At 39.4% G+C, this 17,851-nt stretch overlaps 1 protein-coding gene across 2 annotated transcripts in view; it reads right to left on the bottom strand.

Annotated features, from left to right (window-relative positions):
* Positions 1 to 16,390, bottom strand: part of DHX40 (DEAH-box helicase 40) — a 39,334-nt gene extending 22,944 nt beyond the window's left edge. Inside the window, exons 1-8 of one of the 2 annotated variants that reach the window (XM_066363130.1) lie at positions 16,214 to 16,390; positions 15,232 to 15,399; positions 13,885 to 14,030; positions 12,771 to 12,890; positions 12,355 to 12,582; positions 12,070 to 12,136; positions 10,950 to 11,081; positions 39 to 138 (exon numbers count right to left, since the gene is read on the bottom strand). In XM_066363130.1, the coding sequence (XP_066219227.1) occupies positions 39 to 138; positions 10,950 to 11,081; positions 12,070 to 12,136; positions 12,355 to 12,582; positions 12,771 to 12,890; positions 13,885 to 14,030; positions 15,232 to 15,399; positions 16,214 to 16,325 (1,073 nt within the window). In that variant the 5' untranslated portion in view covers positions 16,326 to 16,390. The remainder of the gene's footprint in view (positions 1 to 38; positions 139 to 10,949; positions 11,082 to 12,069; positions 12,137 to 12,354; positions 12,583 to 12,770; positions 12,891 to 13,884; positions 14,031 to 15,231; positions 15,400 to 16,213) is intronic. The other variant, XM_066363131.1, reaches the window with a different exon arrangement.
* Positions 16,391 to 17,851: the final 1,461 nt, after the last annotated feature.

The raw sequence follows: 17,851 nt of genomic DNA, 5'->3' as shown, positions 1-17,851 counted from the left end.
GGCTTTCTTGGCTTTAAAAGAAATTTTAAAAGTTGTACCTGATTCCATCTATTGTCAAAGATGTTGCAGAAATATTAGTGGATATGACACATTTTCTAACTCCAGGTGGAGGTGGCAAAAATATTCTCCTCTGTTGATCTAAAATATATGCAAAGGGAAAACAGTAATTTATAACATGCATTTGTGTCAAACTCAAGTTTTGAAAAACTAATTTCTTTCCATTAAAAGTTATATTTTCGGCCCTGGCTGGTTGGCTCAGCGGTAGAGCGTCGGCCTGGCGTGCGGGGGACCGGGATTCGATTCCCGGCCAGGACACATAGGAGAAGCGCCCATTTGCTTCTCCACCCCCGCCCCCCCTCCTTCCTCTCTGTCTCTCTCTTCCCCTCCCGCAGCCAAGGCTCCATTGGAGCAAAGATGGCCCAGAACGCCCTGGAGGGGCAGAGCATCGCCTCCTGGTGGGCAGAGCATCGCCCCAGGTGGGCGTGCCGGGTGGATCCCAGTCGGGCGCATGCGGGAGTCTGTCTGACTGTCTCTCCCCGTTTCCAGCTTCAGAAAAATACAAAAAAAAAAAATTAAAAAAAAAAAGTTATATTTACTTCACCTCTTTATTTTTAATTCAAAATACCAAAACTATTTTTTCACCTTTCACTGCTAAGATTTCTAGATCTATGGAATCACAGATTATTATTGCTAAAATAAATCCTGCAGCAGACTCCTTTATATAGGTCATAGCTCCCTCTGAGAATATTTTAAAACTGTGGACCTCTTTTCCATTAAAAGACACATATGTACACACACAAAATAATTCAAACAATTCTCATCCAAGGACTACAGATTAAGAATCTTTCTGCCTTAAAGACTGATTAGCTAGGTGGTTTTTGCTTTTTCAGTGTCTGCCCAACTCAGGACTACCCTTTAATCAAGTATCATCACACTCATTTCCACTACCCGCACATTACACAGTACTTGTAGCATGGTACCTTGTGCTGGCCATAGTTCACAGCACCAAGGACAAACATCTCCCACAAGCTGGGCCAATCTGATTCTCCAGTGAATTTGAGAAAAGGGCCAAGAGATGCTTGATTTTATTAGGCTGGTCTCTTACAAAGAGGAAAAATAAACTTGTGAACTATAGAAAAGTGACTAATGTAAATGAAAAAGAGAAAGTCTAAAGATTTAGAGAAAAAAATGCACGAGCCATGAGAGTTGGCAAGAGAGTATTTCTGGGTTCCTGGCACTTCTTAGGCCTTGGGAGATGTGGGCATAAATTACGTAAGTAAAAGATAGATTTGGACAGACTTTCTCTCCTGCCAGGTTATGCAGAAAACCGGACTAGAGAGTTAAGAATTTCTGCAAGGAAATTATTGCATATAATAGTATGGGCCAATAAAGACAGGTTAAGGCTAGTAAAGAACATATTTCAATGCATTTTTAAAATTGTTGACTTAGGAACAGCAGAGTGGGTTGGCAAAATAGGAAGTAAGCATCAGAAATGTGTTAAAACTGAGATCAGAAGTGATGGTAACAACCAAGTCCAAGATGCAAACGTCAGAATAGGTGGCTGAAGTGAGATGAAGGTAAAGATCACTTATGCTAAAAAGGCAGAAGAACTTCTAAGCAACGGTTTTGGGTGGATTATCTATTTCAATGATCTCTGAAACTAGGAATAATCTCATTCCAGGGAGTACACAATCTATTGGGGTATAAAAAGTAATTATTCTATTTTTCCTAATAATCTTTAAAACTTATTTTATATATGTTTACTGTTATACATTATATATTAGAACAAGTGTGTGTGTGTGTATATATATATATGTTCTATATATGCACACGCTTTATATAGGAAAGCATTTTAAATTAAATAATGCCTGGCTGCCCGTATTTGCGTAGAAAATTCCTTTTTACTTGAGCAGCCTCAAGTTGCTTTCTTTTCAACAGAAAATCTTAATAAAACCTGTTTTCAAATAAAGTACAAAGCTTGTTTCTAAATAAAATCTTACAAAGACCCATGTATTCCCAACATATAAAACAGACAAAAGTTGAACTATACTGAGAGAGAAAAGAAGTAGCACAGATGAGCACAGTGTTAAAATCATGGAACTATGAGATGAGAAAACAGGCAAATTTAAACCCAAGCTGAGTAATGTTATTCTTCCATGTGATTCCAAAATTAATTTCAAAAGTAAAAAAATGCTAGAAAAGATTTTTTAAAATGCCTGTAGAGAAGTTTTGATATAAATATTCAAGTAATTCCAAAAAAATCTGTTTTTCAGATTTGAAGAACTTGGTAAAAAAACATGCTAAAAAATTACTTTTCAGCCTGACCAGGCGTTGGTGCAATAGATAAGAGTGCCAGACTGGGATGCTGAGGACCCAGGTTCAAAACTCCAAGGTCGGTGGTTTGAACGTAGGGTCGCCAACTTGAGTGTGGGGTCCTTGGCTTAGCCCAAAGAGAAGGGGAAAGTAAATACTTTCATTAAGGTGTAGTAATTCTCCTGACTACTTCCATTCTCTGATTTTTCTAAGAAAGATTCAAATATATCTTATCCAGTCTTTCTCAGTACCTAATAAGATACTTGGATGTTATTAACCGAGGGGTGAGGATGAGAAGGAATGGGCAAAGAGGCAGAGGCAGAAAGATGCTCCAAAGTTTACCAAGGAATAAGGATATCAAACAGAGACCGCTGAATACTCTTAATGGAGTAATGCTTCTAAGATATATATGTATATGACATACTATATATTAAGGCCAACAGAAACCTTCTCATAGAACTTCTTGTCCCAAATTACCCCCATAAGATCCCAAAGCAGAAATATGCCTGAGAGAGAAAGAGAGAATAAAAGAAACATAACTGAAAGCAATAAACAAAAACTGTCAATCAAAGGAGAAAAAGGAGGAGGATTCTGGAACAAAACAAAGAGTTAAAACCACTCAACTCAAACTCGACCCCTGCGCCCCCAGCATAATTTTGGGGTGAATCAAAAATGTCTTGAGGCCCTGGCCGGTTGGCTCAGTTGTAGAGCGTCGGCCTGGCGTGCAGAAGTCCCGGGTTCGATTCCCAGCCAGGGCACACAGGAGAAGCACCCATCTGCTTCTCCACCCCTCCCCCTCTCTTTCCTCTCTGTCTCTCTCTTCCCCTCCTGCAGCGAGGCTCCATTGGAGCAAAGATGGCCCGGGCGCTGGGGATGGCTCCTTGGCCTCTCTGCCCCAGGCCCTAGAGTGGCTCTGGTCACAACAGAGCGACGCCCTGGAGGGGCAGAGCATCGCCCCCTGGTGGGCAGAGCGTCGCCCCCTGGTGGGCGTGCTGGGTGGATCCCGGTCGGGCGCATGCGGGAGTCTGTCTGACTGTCTCTCCCCGTTTCCAGCTTCAGAAAAATACAAAAAAAAAAAAAAAGTCTTGAGGCCCTGTCTGGGTGGCTCAGTAGTTAGAGCACCATCACAATAGGCCAAGGTATAGGTTCAATCTCTGGTCAGGGAACATACAAGAAACAACCAATGAATGCATAAATAAGTGGAACAATAAGTCAATGTTTCTGTCTCTTTCTCTCTCTCTCCCTTCCTCTCTTTAAAATCAATAAAATTTTTAAATATCTTGAGAATTCTCTCTAACACAGCAGAAAATCACATTTCTGACACAGAAAAGGTTTAAGATAATCACTAAATGCAATTGAAAAAGATTAAGTAACTAGAAAGAAAGATGCTAAAAAATATGGAAGATAGGCAATCTGCCTCAGGCACTAGAATGGCTCCAGCTGCAACAGAGCAACATCCTGGATGGGCCGAGCATCGCCCCCTAGGGGGCATGTCGGGTGGATCTGGTCAGGAACATGTGGGAGTCTCTCTGCTTCCCTGCTTCTCACTTCAGAAAAATACAAAAAACAAAAACAAAACAAATAGACAAAAGTTATATTCAAAGATTAAACACAAAAGAATGTCCCTGAAATAAAGAATTAAATTTGTAGATCAAAAGAAGTACACCAGAAAAGTTCTTTTTTGTGATTATGGTTACACAGGTATGCGCATTTGTTTATAATTATCTATATTAATTAAAATTACCCATTATCTATAATAATTAAAACAGGCATAGTTTATTATATGTAAATTATACCTCAATAAAGGTGATTTTTTTTAAGCAAGCGAGTGAGAGAGAAAGAGAGAGAGAGAGAGAGAAACAGGCTGGAAGGGAGAGAGATGAGAAGCATCAATTCTTTGTTGCAGCATCTTAGTTCATTGATTGCTTTCTCATATGTGCCTTGACTGGTGGCTCCAGCAGAGTGAGTAAACCCTTGCTCAAGCCAGCGACCTTGGGCTCAAGCCAGCGACCTTGGGCTCAGGCCAGCAACCTTGGGCTTCAAACCAGCGACCATGGGTCATGTCTCTGATCCCACACTCAAGCCGGTAGCCCAGGGCTCAAGCTGGTGAGCCTGCGCTCAAGCAGGCGACCCTGAGGTCTTGAACCTGGGTCCTCAGCCTCCCAGGCTAATGCTCTATCCATGGCGCCACCACCTGGTCAGACTAAAGTTGATTTTTTAAAGGAGCATTTCAACTCCAGGAAATTTTAATATAAAACACTCAACACCAGAAAGAAAAAATTTAGAACTATTAAACTTTAAAGATAAAAATAGAAATTTTCAGGTAATCAGACAGAAAAAACAAATCACTTACAAGGAGGGGAAAAAAAATCAGGCTGGCCTCAGACTCCTCCGCAGCAACATTCAATGCCAGAAGACAACTGGATAACGTCTACCAAGCTCTAAGGAAAAGAAAGTGTGACCCAAGAACATAAAACCCAGCCACGACGTAGTTCAAGTATAAAGGCAAAGCCAGACATTTTCAAACATAAAAGAGCAACAAAAAATAACACTCAAGGGCCCTTAAAAAATAGTTAACAATATTGAGCCAATCTATAATTAACTGAAAGTAACTGAGGAATGGAAAAAACATGGTTAAAAAAAATTGATAAACACTAAATACATCTAAATAATGTAAAAATAACTAACAAAAATAACAAGGGGAGAATATGGGAGAGTAAAAGTACTTAAGCCCTCATCAGATAATTTAACAGATAAAGTCTCAAATCAAATATGGTCTAAAAAGATATTTTGCCCTGGCTGGTTGGCTCTGTGGTAGAGAGCATCAGCCTGGTGTGTGGAAGTCCTGGGTTCAATTCCAGGCCAGGCCACACAGGAGAAGTGATCATTTACTTCTCCACTCCTCCATTTCTCTCTCTCTCTCTCTACTCATCCCACAGCCATGGCTCAAATGGTTTGAGCAAGTTGGCCCCAGGCACTGAGGATGGCTCCATGGCCTCACCTGAGGAGCTAAAGTAGCTTGGTTGTCAAGCAACAGAGCATTGCCCTTAGGGGGTTGCTGGGTGGATCCCGGTCTGGGCACACGTGGCAGTCTGGCTCTGCCTCCCCTCTCACTTAATAAAATTATAAAAAAAAAAAATCAAGAAGATATTAACTTTAGTTTCTTAATATTTTTCATCCTTTTAAACTTTAAAGCAATCTTTTATAAAATATTATCTTCTGTGGTAAAGATTTACTTGAAGTTTAACAATTCCTTCAAGTAAATGAAAATAAAATTAAATACCTTTTTAAAAAGCAATAGTATAATCTCATATAAACATTTCTATTAACCTCTGTACCTATTTAGTTATCCTTCTATATGTGTACACGTATACACACCACACACACACACACACACACACACACACACACACACACACACACATTTGAGTAATGGTTTTCCTAACATTAAAGATGGTTATTTCAGGATGAATGAATTTGAGGTGATTTCTTTATTTTTACCATTGTAATTTTGCATGCTGCTTGAATTCTTTATAATAAAACTATATAATTTTTCCTCAACTGAGTAATTTTTTTTTTCTGAAGCTGGAAACGGGGAGAGACAGTCAGACTCCCACATGCACCCGACCGGGATCCACCCGGCACGCCCACCAGGGGGCGATGCTCTGCCCCTCCGGGGCGTCGCTCTGCCGCAACCAGAGCCACTCTAGCGCCTGGGGCAGAGGCCAAGGAGCCATCCCCAATGCCCGGGCCATCTTTGCTCCAATGGAGCCTTGGCTGCGGAAGGGGAAGAGAGAGACAGAGAGGAAGGAGGGGGTGGGAATGGAGAAGCAAATGGGCGCTTCTCCTATGTGCCCTGGCCGGGAATCGAACCCGGGTCCCCCGCACGCCAGGCCGACGCTCTACCACTGAGCCAACCGGCCAGGGCCGAGTAATTTTTATTCAAGAAAAATTAATGCAAAATATGCTGATACTAACAAGTGTGCTAACTCTGCATCGTGGGAAATGGGTATTTTTGTACTTTTCTATACTTTTCAAATTTCTGCAAAGGGCAAAACAGAAAAACATAAAAGAGCACATATAATATTGTTCCATTTTTTTGTTTTAAAATAAACAAACAAAAATATATAAAGAAAAAGTCCGGAACAATTAACTCAAAAGATTAATTTAATGGTAATTATTACTTAACCATGTTAATAGGACCTGAGTAAGTTTAATTAATTTTCTTATTTTGCTGATTTTTTTAAAAGTATGTATTTCTTTATTAAAAAAAAAAATGTTCCCATTTGGGGAGGCTTCACATAGAGGAAGTTTTAATGTGACATCCACTAACCTTATTCCCCCACACCTTTAATCTTAACACTTAAAGAAACTATTGTAAACAGAGCAAATTCCAGGAACCCGCCATATTGTGGTAATGTCTTTGTTTTGTAGGAAGAAAGAAAACTATTTTGGGATTTATGCAATAATTTAAGTGAGAAGTTTTTTCCTTTGAAAGATTGTACACTAACTCAAGGTAAAACTTTTTTCTTTTTCTTCATGTATTCTGAAAACATTCTATTTTATCACCCACTACTGAATATATAACCAGTTATCAAAAACAGCTGTACCATGTGACCTTAGAAACATCATTTACCCTCTATCTATAAATTAAAGAAGTCTGAATTTTCTGGCCGGTTGGCTCAGTGGTAGAGCGTTCGCCTGGTGTGTGGAAGTCCCGGGTTTGATTCCCAGTCAGGGCACACAGGAGCAGCTCCCATCTGCTTCTCCACCCCTCCCCCTCTCGCCTCTCTCTCTCTCCCCTCTTCCTCCAATCCCACACCCATGGCTCGACTGGAGTGAGTTGGCCCCGGGCACTGGGGATGGCTCCATGGCCTTCACCTCAGTCGCTAAAAAATGGCTCCAGATGCAAGGGAGCCAGGGCCATAGATGGGCAGAGCATTACCCCCTACTGGGCTTGCCGGGTGGATCCCAGACAGGGTGCATGCAGCAGTCTGTCTCTGCTTCCCCTCCTCTCACTAAATGGAAAAAAAAAGAAGTCTGATATACAAGTATATATGTGCACTTTTCTAGAGAAACAAGCCATGACTTTTGTCACCTTGTTAAAAGAATCTAAGATCCTATCCTCCAAAAGAGGCTAAGCAGCACTGAATTAGATCATTACTTTAATGCTAAAATTATATAATTTCATGCAAATATTTGTCACTTATGTAGAAACAGGTATATTTCAGGTCATATATTTTTGTGGGGTTCAGCTTTCCCTAGATGCATGAAAAATCTGAGGAACTGCAATACCTCAAACCAAAGAAGGAAATCAGAAGAGCAAAAAGGTTTGAGAGAAACAAGAAAAAGGTTCTAGATACAGCATTTGATGTAAGACATTCAAAGAAAATCAGTCTAACAGATATTTAATCAGGACTAGAGAGGATGAGACAACAATAATGTGAGGCAGAATGTGGTGTCACAAGAGGTACAGCAAAGCACGAGGTTCAAATGAGAAAGCAATCAAAGCCAGTTGGGAGGAAGGAAATCAGGAAACATTTTTATGGAATTAGTGAAACAAAATGGCAGGATTTCAGCCAGAGACGGGAAAATAAAAGTGAAAGGAAGAGTTCAAGTTAAGGAAATAGCAAACAAAGTCACCAAAAAAAGGTGTGGGAGAAAAAGAATCGAAAATACAACCAACATTCCTAGCTTGAGAAACCGTCAAGGGTGGGGGTTGGAGAGTTCAGCCCAGGGACCAAGATGATGTAACCAAGAATACTGCAGCACTTCTTCATATTTGACAGATGAGAATTTTTTAGGCTAATTAAGGACATATTTTAAGATATCTCTCTAAAACAGTCAGCCAGGCGCTGACCAAATAGCTCAGTTGGTTAGAGCATTGTCCTGAAACACCAAGGCTGTAGATTTGATCCCTAGTCAGGGCACAAATAAGAATCAAGGAATGAATGCATAAATAAATGGCACAACGAATTGATGTTTCTCTCCTTTCCTCTCTAAAATAAAAAAATAAAAATTTTAAAGTCAGCCACCTTCATGACTAACCCAGAAATAAGCAAATGTAAGATATCCACGTCATAATTTTTACCTATTCACTAAAACTAGATATGGGTCATTCTGAACCCCCTTATACGCTACAAGCAGGAAACCCTTCTCCCCTCTCCTTACTCCCAAGTGCAAGTTTTCTGTTCCTGAAGCATAACAGGAAATAACATAACAGTGTCTCTCCCCATCATCCAAAGTAGCAATAATAAAGACAATAAGTACTATACTGTATTAAGCAGTATTAAAGAGGAAGCCTAAGGTTCCAGGAACCTGACACTCTCTCCCCCGCCTTCATCTAACTCCACTTCACCCATTACTTAGTACCTCATTAGCTCCATCTGAAAGCTGCTTTGCACTATCATAAGCTGCTGTAATAAATACTATTATGCTCACAGTGAATCACCAGTAGCTGACCCTTATAGTACTCTTGGAACCAGAAAGGAAACTAAAATAAACAAACCCTTCAATAATGACGCTGTTTACACCTAGTCCCACATCTTTACTGTTGACACGTACACTGGGAATTAAGGCTGAAAGCAGGCTGAAGTCATGCTAAAAGGATACTAAATGCCAAGTTATTGTAATAAGGAATAACTGAAGGTACTCAACAGGAAATTGACACAATCAGAGCTGTGCTGTTGGAAAATTACACTTACCAATGCACACAGATGGTAAATGAAATCAGGGGAAACAGGTTAGCAGGCTATGCTAACAACACAGGCAAGCATCTAAGGATTCTAATTCTAACAATGATAATGAAAAAAGAAAAAGAATGAATGATCTGGATAAGACAAGGTTAAAAAAAAAATCTGCAGCTGCCACATGTTTTGATCTAAATGATATGACGCACAGAACAGAAAGTCCAGTTAGGAGATCCAGGAGGTCTAGACCACAGGAGTGAGTCTGAACCAGAGAGAGCTTTCAGGAATCATCCAAAGAGAAGTGACAGGTGAGTTCTAAAAGCCAACTTTACCAAAACAGTGAATTTTTAGAAAACAGCAACTAACAATGAAACCTTAGATAACAGTCACTTTTCGAAGGGAACAAAGGCTGGGGAGGGTGGTAAGGCAGGAGCCTTAGAGAAAGAGTGATCAGAAGAACCAGATGATTAAATAAATAGTATACCAAAAGATAGCATTTCAAAGAGACATTATCATCACAAAGTCAAAATACATAATGGCCATGAGATTTGAGAAATAAGTCACTAGCAATCTTTTAATAGTATAAAACCTGGATTAGGATGTTAAACAAGAAGTAATCACAGATAATAGAATATTATTTTCAATGCGGTAATAAGAAGGAAAAGATGAAATTATTTACTTTATATGAAAGTAGTTAGTTAATGGTTAATAATAAAGCAACCACAATTGTTTTTAATTATCAGTTACAAAGTAAATTTTAAGTCATTAGATCAAATCCCTAGAAAATAATAAGAACCTTAAATATCTAATAATGACCCTAAGAATTCCCTTTAAAATGTAAAAATCTAAAAATAGAATTCAATATTGAGAGCAAGGACCTAATATTACACAAGAAATTCCCATAATAGCATGTGGTCTATTGTTATTACCAACACATATATTCCTGAACATTTTATTAATATGAGAACCACCTACTCAACAAAAACAAAAACATACATAAAATGTAAAAAACATATGTTTTTTATATTACATTAAATGCTAATCCCAAACTCTAGGCAGCTGCAGTTAATGAACAAATGACAGAATTAAGAGTTTTCATTTGGTCTTTGAATTTACATTATTCTTGAAAAGGAGACTGGCCCTGGCCAGTGGCTCAGTGGATAGAGCATTGGCCCAGCATATGAATGTCCAGGATTCGATTCCATGTCAGGGCACAGAGAAGAAGCAATCATTTGCTTCTCTCCCCTACTTTCTCCCTTTCTCTCCCTCTTCCCCTCCCAGAGCCAGTGGCTCAACTGGCTTGAGAATTGGCTCCGGGGGCTGAGGATAGCTCAGTTGGTCCAATCACACCAGCCTCAGGCACTAAAAATAGCTCGGTATTCGAGCATCGGCCCCAGATGGGGGTTGCCTGTTAGATTCCAGTTAGGGCATATGTGGGAGTTTATCTCACCATCTCCCCTCTCTCACCTAAAAAAATTAAAAAGTAGGCTAATGGGTAGATACATTAAAAAATCCACTGCGTCTACTCTCAGATATATCTGGAAATGTATAGTTTCTAGAAACTCTGTGACCGTGGCAAATAAGGTTTGACTGTGGCACTATCAGGAAATTATAATCCTTATTACAATAAATGATCAACAATATTTTTGTTCTGCTGAGAGAAAATAGTGCTCACTCTTAACAATACTAAGGGGTATGTTAAAGGCTCTTAAAAAAAGAAAATGTGAAAAGACTTCAAGAAAAAAATAATTTCTCTCAAGAGATGCTGGTTCTCTTAACGTTCTGTTTCATGTTCTGGGTGTTAGTTACAAAAGTGTGTTCAGTTTATGAAATTCATTTACCTAAAAGAAACCATTTAGGATCTGTGCACTTTTCTGTACATATGTGACAGTTCAATAGAAAATTTTTTAAAAATCAGTCAAATTTTCTATACTAGTGAGGAATTACCTGTTGTCATAGATCCATAACATGGCAATATTAACAAGCCATCTAGAGTGGTATCTTGAACATCATAATCATAATCAACAGACTCTGCCATCTGAAAAAGTAACTCACAACTTTTTTCGATTTCAAACTGACCTGAAATGAAGAAAATAACGACATCAACCAGTGAATAGCAAAATTAATTTGAGTAAAAAAAAAGACGCTTTCTAAATTAAAATCAGTTTTGCATTTTTTTTTTCAGTTTTGCATTATAGTTATTTTAAAACTCTCATTTGATCTGAAAGAGAGAAACACATAAGTTGTACCAAATCTCAACAAAATAAAAAAAGGAGAATCACCAGTTTCTAAGGAATTTAAATCTCTAAAGGAACAAAAACGTTTATAATCTTCAAGCCTTTCATCTTGTTAACACAGTATCTGAGGAAGACTCAGTCAAGTTAATTATTAACATATGGAAATTTAAGCCAGGAGATACTACATTTAGGTATCAAATACTTAAGTAACCTCAAAATGGTAGAGATTGTTATAATGTCTCACTTCTGACATCAGTACCAGGCAGAGTAGGAGGTAAGCGATGAAATGACTCATTTCTGTTAATTGGATGCTGTTACTTGAAGAATCACATTAATTTGGGATTTAACTATTCTCCAAAAAGGGTCATCTATGAAACATGGATTCCACACCTTATATACTGCTATCACACAGTACCATCCCACCACCCAAAGAAGAAAGGAAATGGTAGGATGGATGTCTTTTGCATTGATCATAGCCAAAAGGCTGAGACGTGATATAGAATGTCTTTTGAAATAATGGAATTAATCATTCAGATTCAGGACTGTTTAGTGTGGTAACACCTCTATATAAGAAAGACTAATAAAAATGTTAACACTTTACCATTTAATATCTACTTAAAGGTTAGTGTGTTTTACATGTTTACTAATAAAACTGGTGTTTTTAATGGCAATGTGGAATTATATAAGATATAAAATCTAAAACTAATTAGATTATCATAAAAAGCTAGGGCAATGTGAGTGGTGCCCATATTTCCCAACAAAGAACATTTTATATGGTGCCACAACCACTCTTATAAACAGTAATTTTAAACCTGATACTGAATGCTCACCAGTCAGAAAAACCAAGATGTCTCCAGCCATTTCATGCAAATGGATATCCATGGTCACCTTCACAATCTAAAGCAAGAAACGCAAGCATAATACGCTAGTGGAAATACAGTCCCTCCAACCACCAATTCCATCTTGTTCCACAGAAAAATTAAATTTGGTTCTCAAAAGTACTAGGACCTGTAAGGGTGGCCATTAAATTAATAGGGAACAAATAAATCATCAAACTATTCAATCGGCTAGAACCACAAATATAAAAAAAGACACAAAAGAATGCCAAGTAATACCGCTTGAATATATGCAGTATTTTCTCTGTCCCGTGGGCCAATCAAATTGCAGAATTTTTCTCTGACTGGATAAAGCCTTCCAGGTATATCAAATATTGGACAATTTCCAAAGAATGCAGAGAGCTTGGCTAATTCCATAGTAGCTGACATCACCACGACCTTTAAATGCTCCTTCCTGTTAGGAGACTTCTCCTGAAATAACTTCTTCAATAAACCAAATAAGATGTCCTGAAAGAAAAGTGAATTTCTAATAAGTCACGAGTACACCTAACAACCAACTGTTCTAAATTATTTTGCTTTCCTAACCAAAGAATTCCTATATTAATAGATTAAATTGTAAGAGGAGACAATTTTCTATATAGTAAAAAGCTACCCCAAAGTAAACTGTCTAATAAATAATATATTAAAATACTCACTGTAGTTAGAGTTCTCTCATGGGCTTCATCCAAAATAATGACACTGAACTTGGTAAGATTTGGATCTCCCAGAATATGTTTCAATAAACATCCATCAGTCATATATTTGATTGCTGTTTCCTAATGTTCAAAACACAAAGCATATATATATAAAATCACCCTTGCTTTGAAAACTAAAATTTCCCCCCAAATGTATAAACTTGAATCTAATTAAATAATATATAGCCTAATAACAAGGATGACAAATTATTAAACTTATGATCTATATATACAGAGACAGGGATAAGGAACTAAGGTACATGTTCTGGGACAAAGTAACAAAGGGACCAATTAAGGAGGTACAACACAACGGTTTTAGGTGATCAAGTTGTGGGAAACAGCAGTGAAATGGGATTCATGCCACTATTTCAGAGCACTCAAGAGAAAAGGAAATGGTGAGGTGTGCAATTTCCTCTCAATTTCTTTCCGGTTCATTCTCCTATTTAAAGATAATTGTCAGTCACTTAGCATTAAAACAAGAGGAGAATAAGGTGCAGAGGCTAGGAGGTAACAGTAATGATATCCATAAAAAAATGGAAGAAAAAAGAGAGAAAAATCCAAGTAGTGACTATGAAGAAGGCAAAGACAGTATTTTGGAGAGTCATTCTGTGCCATAATTGATGGCCATTCCCATTAGGGACCATAGTAAATCAGGGGTTATTTTGTATCCGGTATAGAATTAAGAAATCCTGAGCCTGACCAGGTGGTGGTACAGTGGATAGAGCGTCGGACTGGGACACAGAGGACCCAGGTTCAAAATCCCGAGGACACCAGCTTGAGCACGGGCTCACCAGCTTGAGCACAGGATCACTGGCTTGAGCGTGGGATCGTAGACATGACCCCATGATCCCTGGCTTGAGCCCAAAGGTTGCTGGCTTGAAGCCCAAGGTCGCTGGAGGGATAGAGGGAGGGAGAGGAAGGGAGAGATAGGGACATAGATCTGTTCCTGTATGTACCCTGACCAAGGATTGAACATGAAACCTCTGTGATTCACAACGAAGCTCCAATCAACCCATCTATCCAGCCAGAGCTATAGTACTTTTAAACAAATACCAACAAAACTTTTGTACTGTACCTTAGAGCTGCAATCATCAAAACGAACTTGGTATCCTACTTTGGATCCCAAAGTGCATTTCATTTCTTCAGCAACCCTCTGAGCAACTGATATGGCAGCGACTTTTCGTGGTTGAGTCACACCAATCATACCATATTGTGAAAACCCTATTAAAACCAGAGATTAAAAAAAATACAAAAACATTAACAGTTGCGTCCTATTACAGCTAAATTGTTCCCGGTCAATCAGTACAAACTGTTCAAGTATTTCCAAAACTCAACAAGTTAACAACATACAGTCATGGAAATTTAAGAAATAAAACTAATAATACATAGTAATAATCATTCAAAATGTACAAATTTAAATTAGGCTTGATTATTTTAAATCCAACCTAAAGATTTTACTCCAACAAAAATTACTAATTTCTAAAAATCCATTAAATTCCACACACTTCCTACAATAGATTTACCTTCATCACAGAGGTTTAAATATACCACCTTACATAGATTCTACAGGCATTTTTCTTTTTACCATCTTAAATATCTTTGAAAAGAAGATGCATCTTATAATTGATAGCAGGTTCTTTTATAAAGAGCATGTAAAATAGTGGTATGTTTCAATCGATAGCATCTTAGACTTGATGCAAAAAAATAAGTTAATATAGTGTTTTTTATATGAATAATATCCGATATAATTTTGTTCTATACTAACCTTATGCTAGAAAGCTTTACCATAATGAAGTGAGAGATACTTTACGGGTCATTTGCTAGCTGGCTTGGTGTTAGCAGAGTCAGAGAATAAATACTTACCTGATAATGCACTGGAGAAAGAACCAAGAAATACTAATGTTAACAACAGATATCAATATATCCCTCCCCCCAAAAATTATTTCAATACCCAATAGTTAATAGTCTACCATGAGACAATCTTATTTTATAGCAGACAATCAGTATCTTACTATGATTCTCTGGGGGATTACTACGGTAATTAAAAATAGAAAGGTTCACATCTCAACTAATTCCTTAATCTGAAATAAAACCATAAAGAAGTAGGGAAGATATATAGGCAGGGTGCGCCAAGGGAAGAATTAAGACCGTAAAACAAATGGTAGGCATCTGTGCAATACCAAAGTCCTAGCCTGTAAGAGGCTTTTTTAGAAAAACTTATTTTATTGATTTGAGGGAAAGGAAGGGAGACAGTGAAAGACAGAGAGAAGCATTGCTCTGCTCCTGTATGTGCCGACTAGGAATGGAACCAGCATCCTCTCTCTATATTACCCTACGACACTCTAACCAACTGAGCTATCCAACCAGAGCTAAGAAGATGTTTTTTTAAAATACTCCCAATAATACCCCAGAATAAAATTACCTGCTTCATATAGATATTTCGGAAGTTGAGTTGTTTTACCACTTCCTGTATTTCCAGTAACAATAAGGAATGAATTGTCCCTCACAGCTTGAATAAGCTTTTTTCTTTGTTTTTGAATAGGAAAAGTTGGAGTAGTTCCTCCCTCCTGTGACGTGCATCCTTTCTCTTCTGTAATAAGAGAAAAACAATTATGCAATTAAAAGTTCTGTAAAGATATCGCTAACTCAATTTCCCAGAACTGAAAAGAGAAAGACAATAAAATTTTAGGGATGGGAAAGATCAACCCATGACTTCTCAATTAAATGCTAAGTTTAATTTGTAAGTGAGCGTTTATAAGCCCAAAACAACTTTTAGTGAAAACTAAAAACTTGGGCATTTACTAATGCATGACTCAAAGTACTCAACAAAGTAAGCCCAGAACAAGGCAGTGCATATGCAAACATCTATATAGAGTACAAAACCCAATTTTATTAAGTAGACCACAAACTGGAACGCAGCAGAAAACTCTCAGCTGAATTAAAAGCTACCTGTGTTTGCTTCTGATTCATGGTTCAAATTAGGTCCCTGTTCAGAGTGACATATCCCAGAAGGCCAAGTGGTGGGTAACCATGGAAACTGGCTCCCTCCGTACCCAAAGGCAGGCTGGCGGCCCGGCGAAGGCGGGGGAAGATGGGGTGGGGGTGGGGGGAATAGATGGGTAGAGAACAAAGGCTTTATGAGCCTATTTAACAACACAGCGCGTTTCGGCGTTGCGGTTTACTTTTTTGTCTCCTAGCAGGATTTACACTCAACTTGAGTCTGGGACCGACCCCCTCTAGACCAAAGTGCTCATTGGACGCAAAGTTCGCCTCTGGCTTGGAGGGTGAGGAGAACACTGCAGCCTCTTTCCCACTCTTCTCTGCCTACCCAAAGCAGACTTTTATCCCCCCAAAACCTCATGCCATAACTCTCGCTGGCCTCCGTAGTGTCCCGCGGACCGCACCTCTATCCGCAGTGGAAAGAGCCAGAGGCCGCTCTTCCTGGGGGTCTCTTGACCGCTCACCCTCCTCTTGCCGCCTTGGCGCCCTGCCCGCGACGGCGGGAAACCGGGACATAGACCCGTCCCCGAGCGGAGGTGAGCACGTCCGCCGATCCGGGGAGATGGGAGGGGAAAGGCGAAGACGCGTCCTGATGACGTTGAGGTGTTTACTTCCGCGCGTGCGACTGGAAGCAAAGGGAGGGGGAATTGTCCGATGACGTATCGCGCGGCGACCGGGTAGCTCCTCCCCTCGCGAGCCGCCCGAGCCACGAGTCGAAGGTTTCCCGCCAACTACCGGTGTTCGCTGCTCCTCGGGTGGCGGATAGCGAAGCCGCCCCCAAGGTCTGGAAGTGCCTCCTAATGTTCCTCCTCTTGTGTGCAGAAAAGCCATCTGATACCCTTCTTCTCAGCCACAGTGGTCGCTGCCCACCTTTTCTGCCTCACACACCTAACGTGAGCTGACACCCTTTGCCAGGAACTGGACCAAAGGGTATCACCTTTGGAAAGCACGGACTTGCAGAGCCTCTAGTTTTGTTGTGTCCAAAATTTAGGTCCCCTACGCTCTTTATTCCCTTCATAGGACCCTGCATTTTCATTTAATTACATTAATTTTCTTCCCCGTTCCCCCAACTAGATACGAGGGCGGGACCTTAAAAAAAAACAAAAACAACTTTGGTAAACTCAGGGCCCAGAAAAGTCATTAAAAGTGAGCCAGCGATATTTTTTGCATTTGCTGGAGGGATGAATGAATGTAAGTGGTTTCCAGAGAAATTAAGCTTACTTTCAACAGGTGTGGATTCTTTGGAACCCACAAGATCTGAAAAGTTAAAAATCTCATATACAAAAATCAGAGCTGGAACTACTTTTCAAAAGAGGTACTTTGGGGAACAGATCTTTCTGTTACAGAAGTTTCCAATTTTGTAAATAGTGTCGAAGTAACAAAATATAAGATTGTTTCTTGGGTTTTTCAACTGTTTCTGCTGTTAGAATTAACCAGCACTGCCAGAGAAAACAACTCAAACGTTGTCACTTCACCATTAGTTAAAGGCCACTCTTTTACCTAACCAGGTTTCAATAGATGTCACGGGACCCCAAGATTTTTCTGTGCTCATTAAAAATATACTCATACCAGAAAGAGAGAGAAAGAAAAATGTACTTATACCAACTCCTCTATGGTGTCAGGTGGGTACTAGACTTATGGAGGCATAACTTTTTAAGTTATAAAGGAGTCTAACCACTATGCACACCTGAAACTACTATTTTTTTTTTTTATTTTAGCAAGAGAGACAGAGGTGAGAATTATCAGCTCATAGTTGTAGCACTCTTCATTGTTCATTAATTGCTTCTTTTACTTTCCTCAGTCAGGGGCAGGAAGAGGGCTCTAGCTGAGCCAGTGACCCCCTGCTCAAGCCAGCGACTATGGGCTCATGTCTGTGATCCTACGCTCAACCCCACAACCCTACGCTCAAGCTGGTGAGCCTGCACTCAAGCTGGCGACCTTTGGGTTTTGAATCTGGGTCCTCAGCGACCCAGGTGGACGCTTTATCCACTTTGCCACCACCTACCTGGTCAAGCTGAAGCCAATATAATACTGAATGCCAA

This window comes from Saccopteryx leptura, chromosome 2, assembly GCF_036850995.1.
Source record: "Saccopteryx leptura isolate mSacLep1 chromosome 2, mSacLep1_pri_phased_curated, whole genome shotgun sequence".
Classification (NCBI taxonomy): domain Eukaryota; kingdom Metazoa; phylum Chordata; class Mammalia; order Chiroptera; family Emballonuridae; genus Saccopteryx; species Saccopteryx leptura.
Note: the sequence above shows the minus strand (reverse complement) of the source record. Positions and strands in the feature narration are given on the sequence as shown.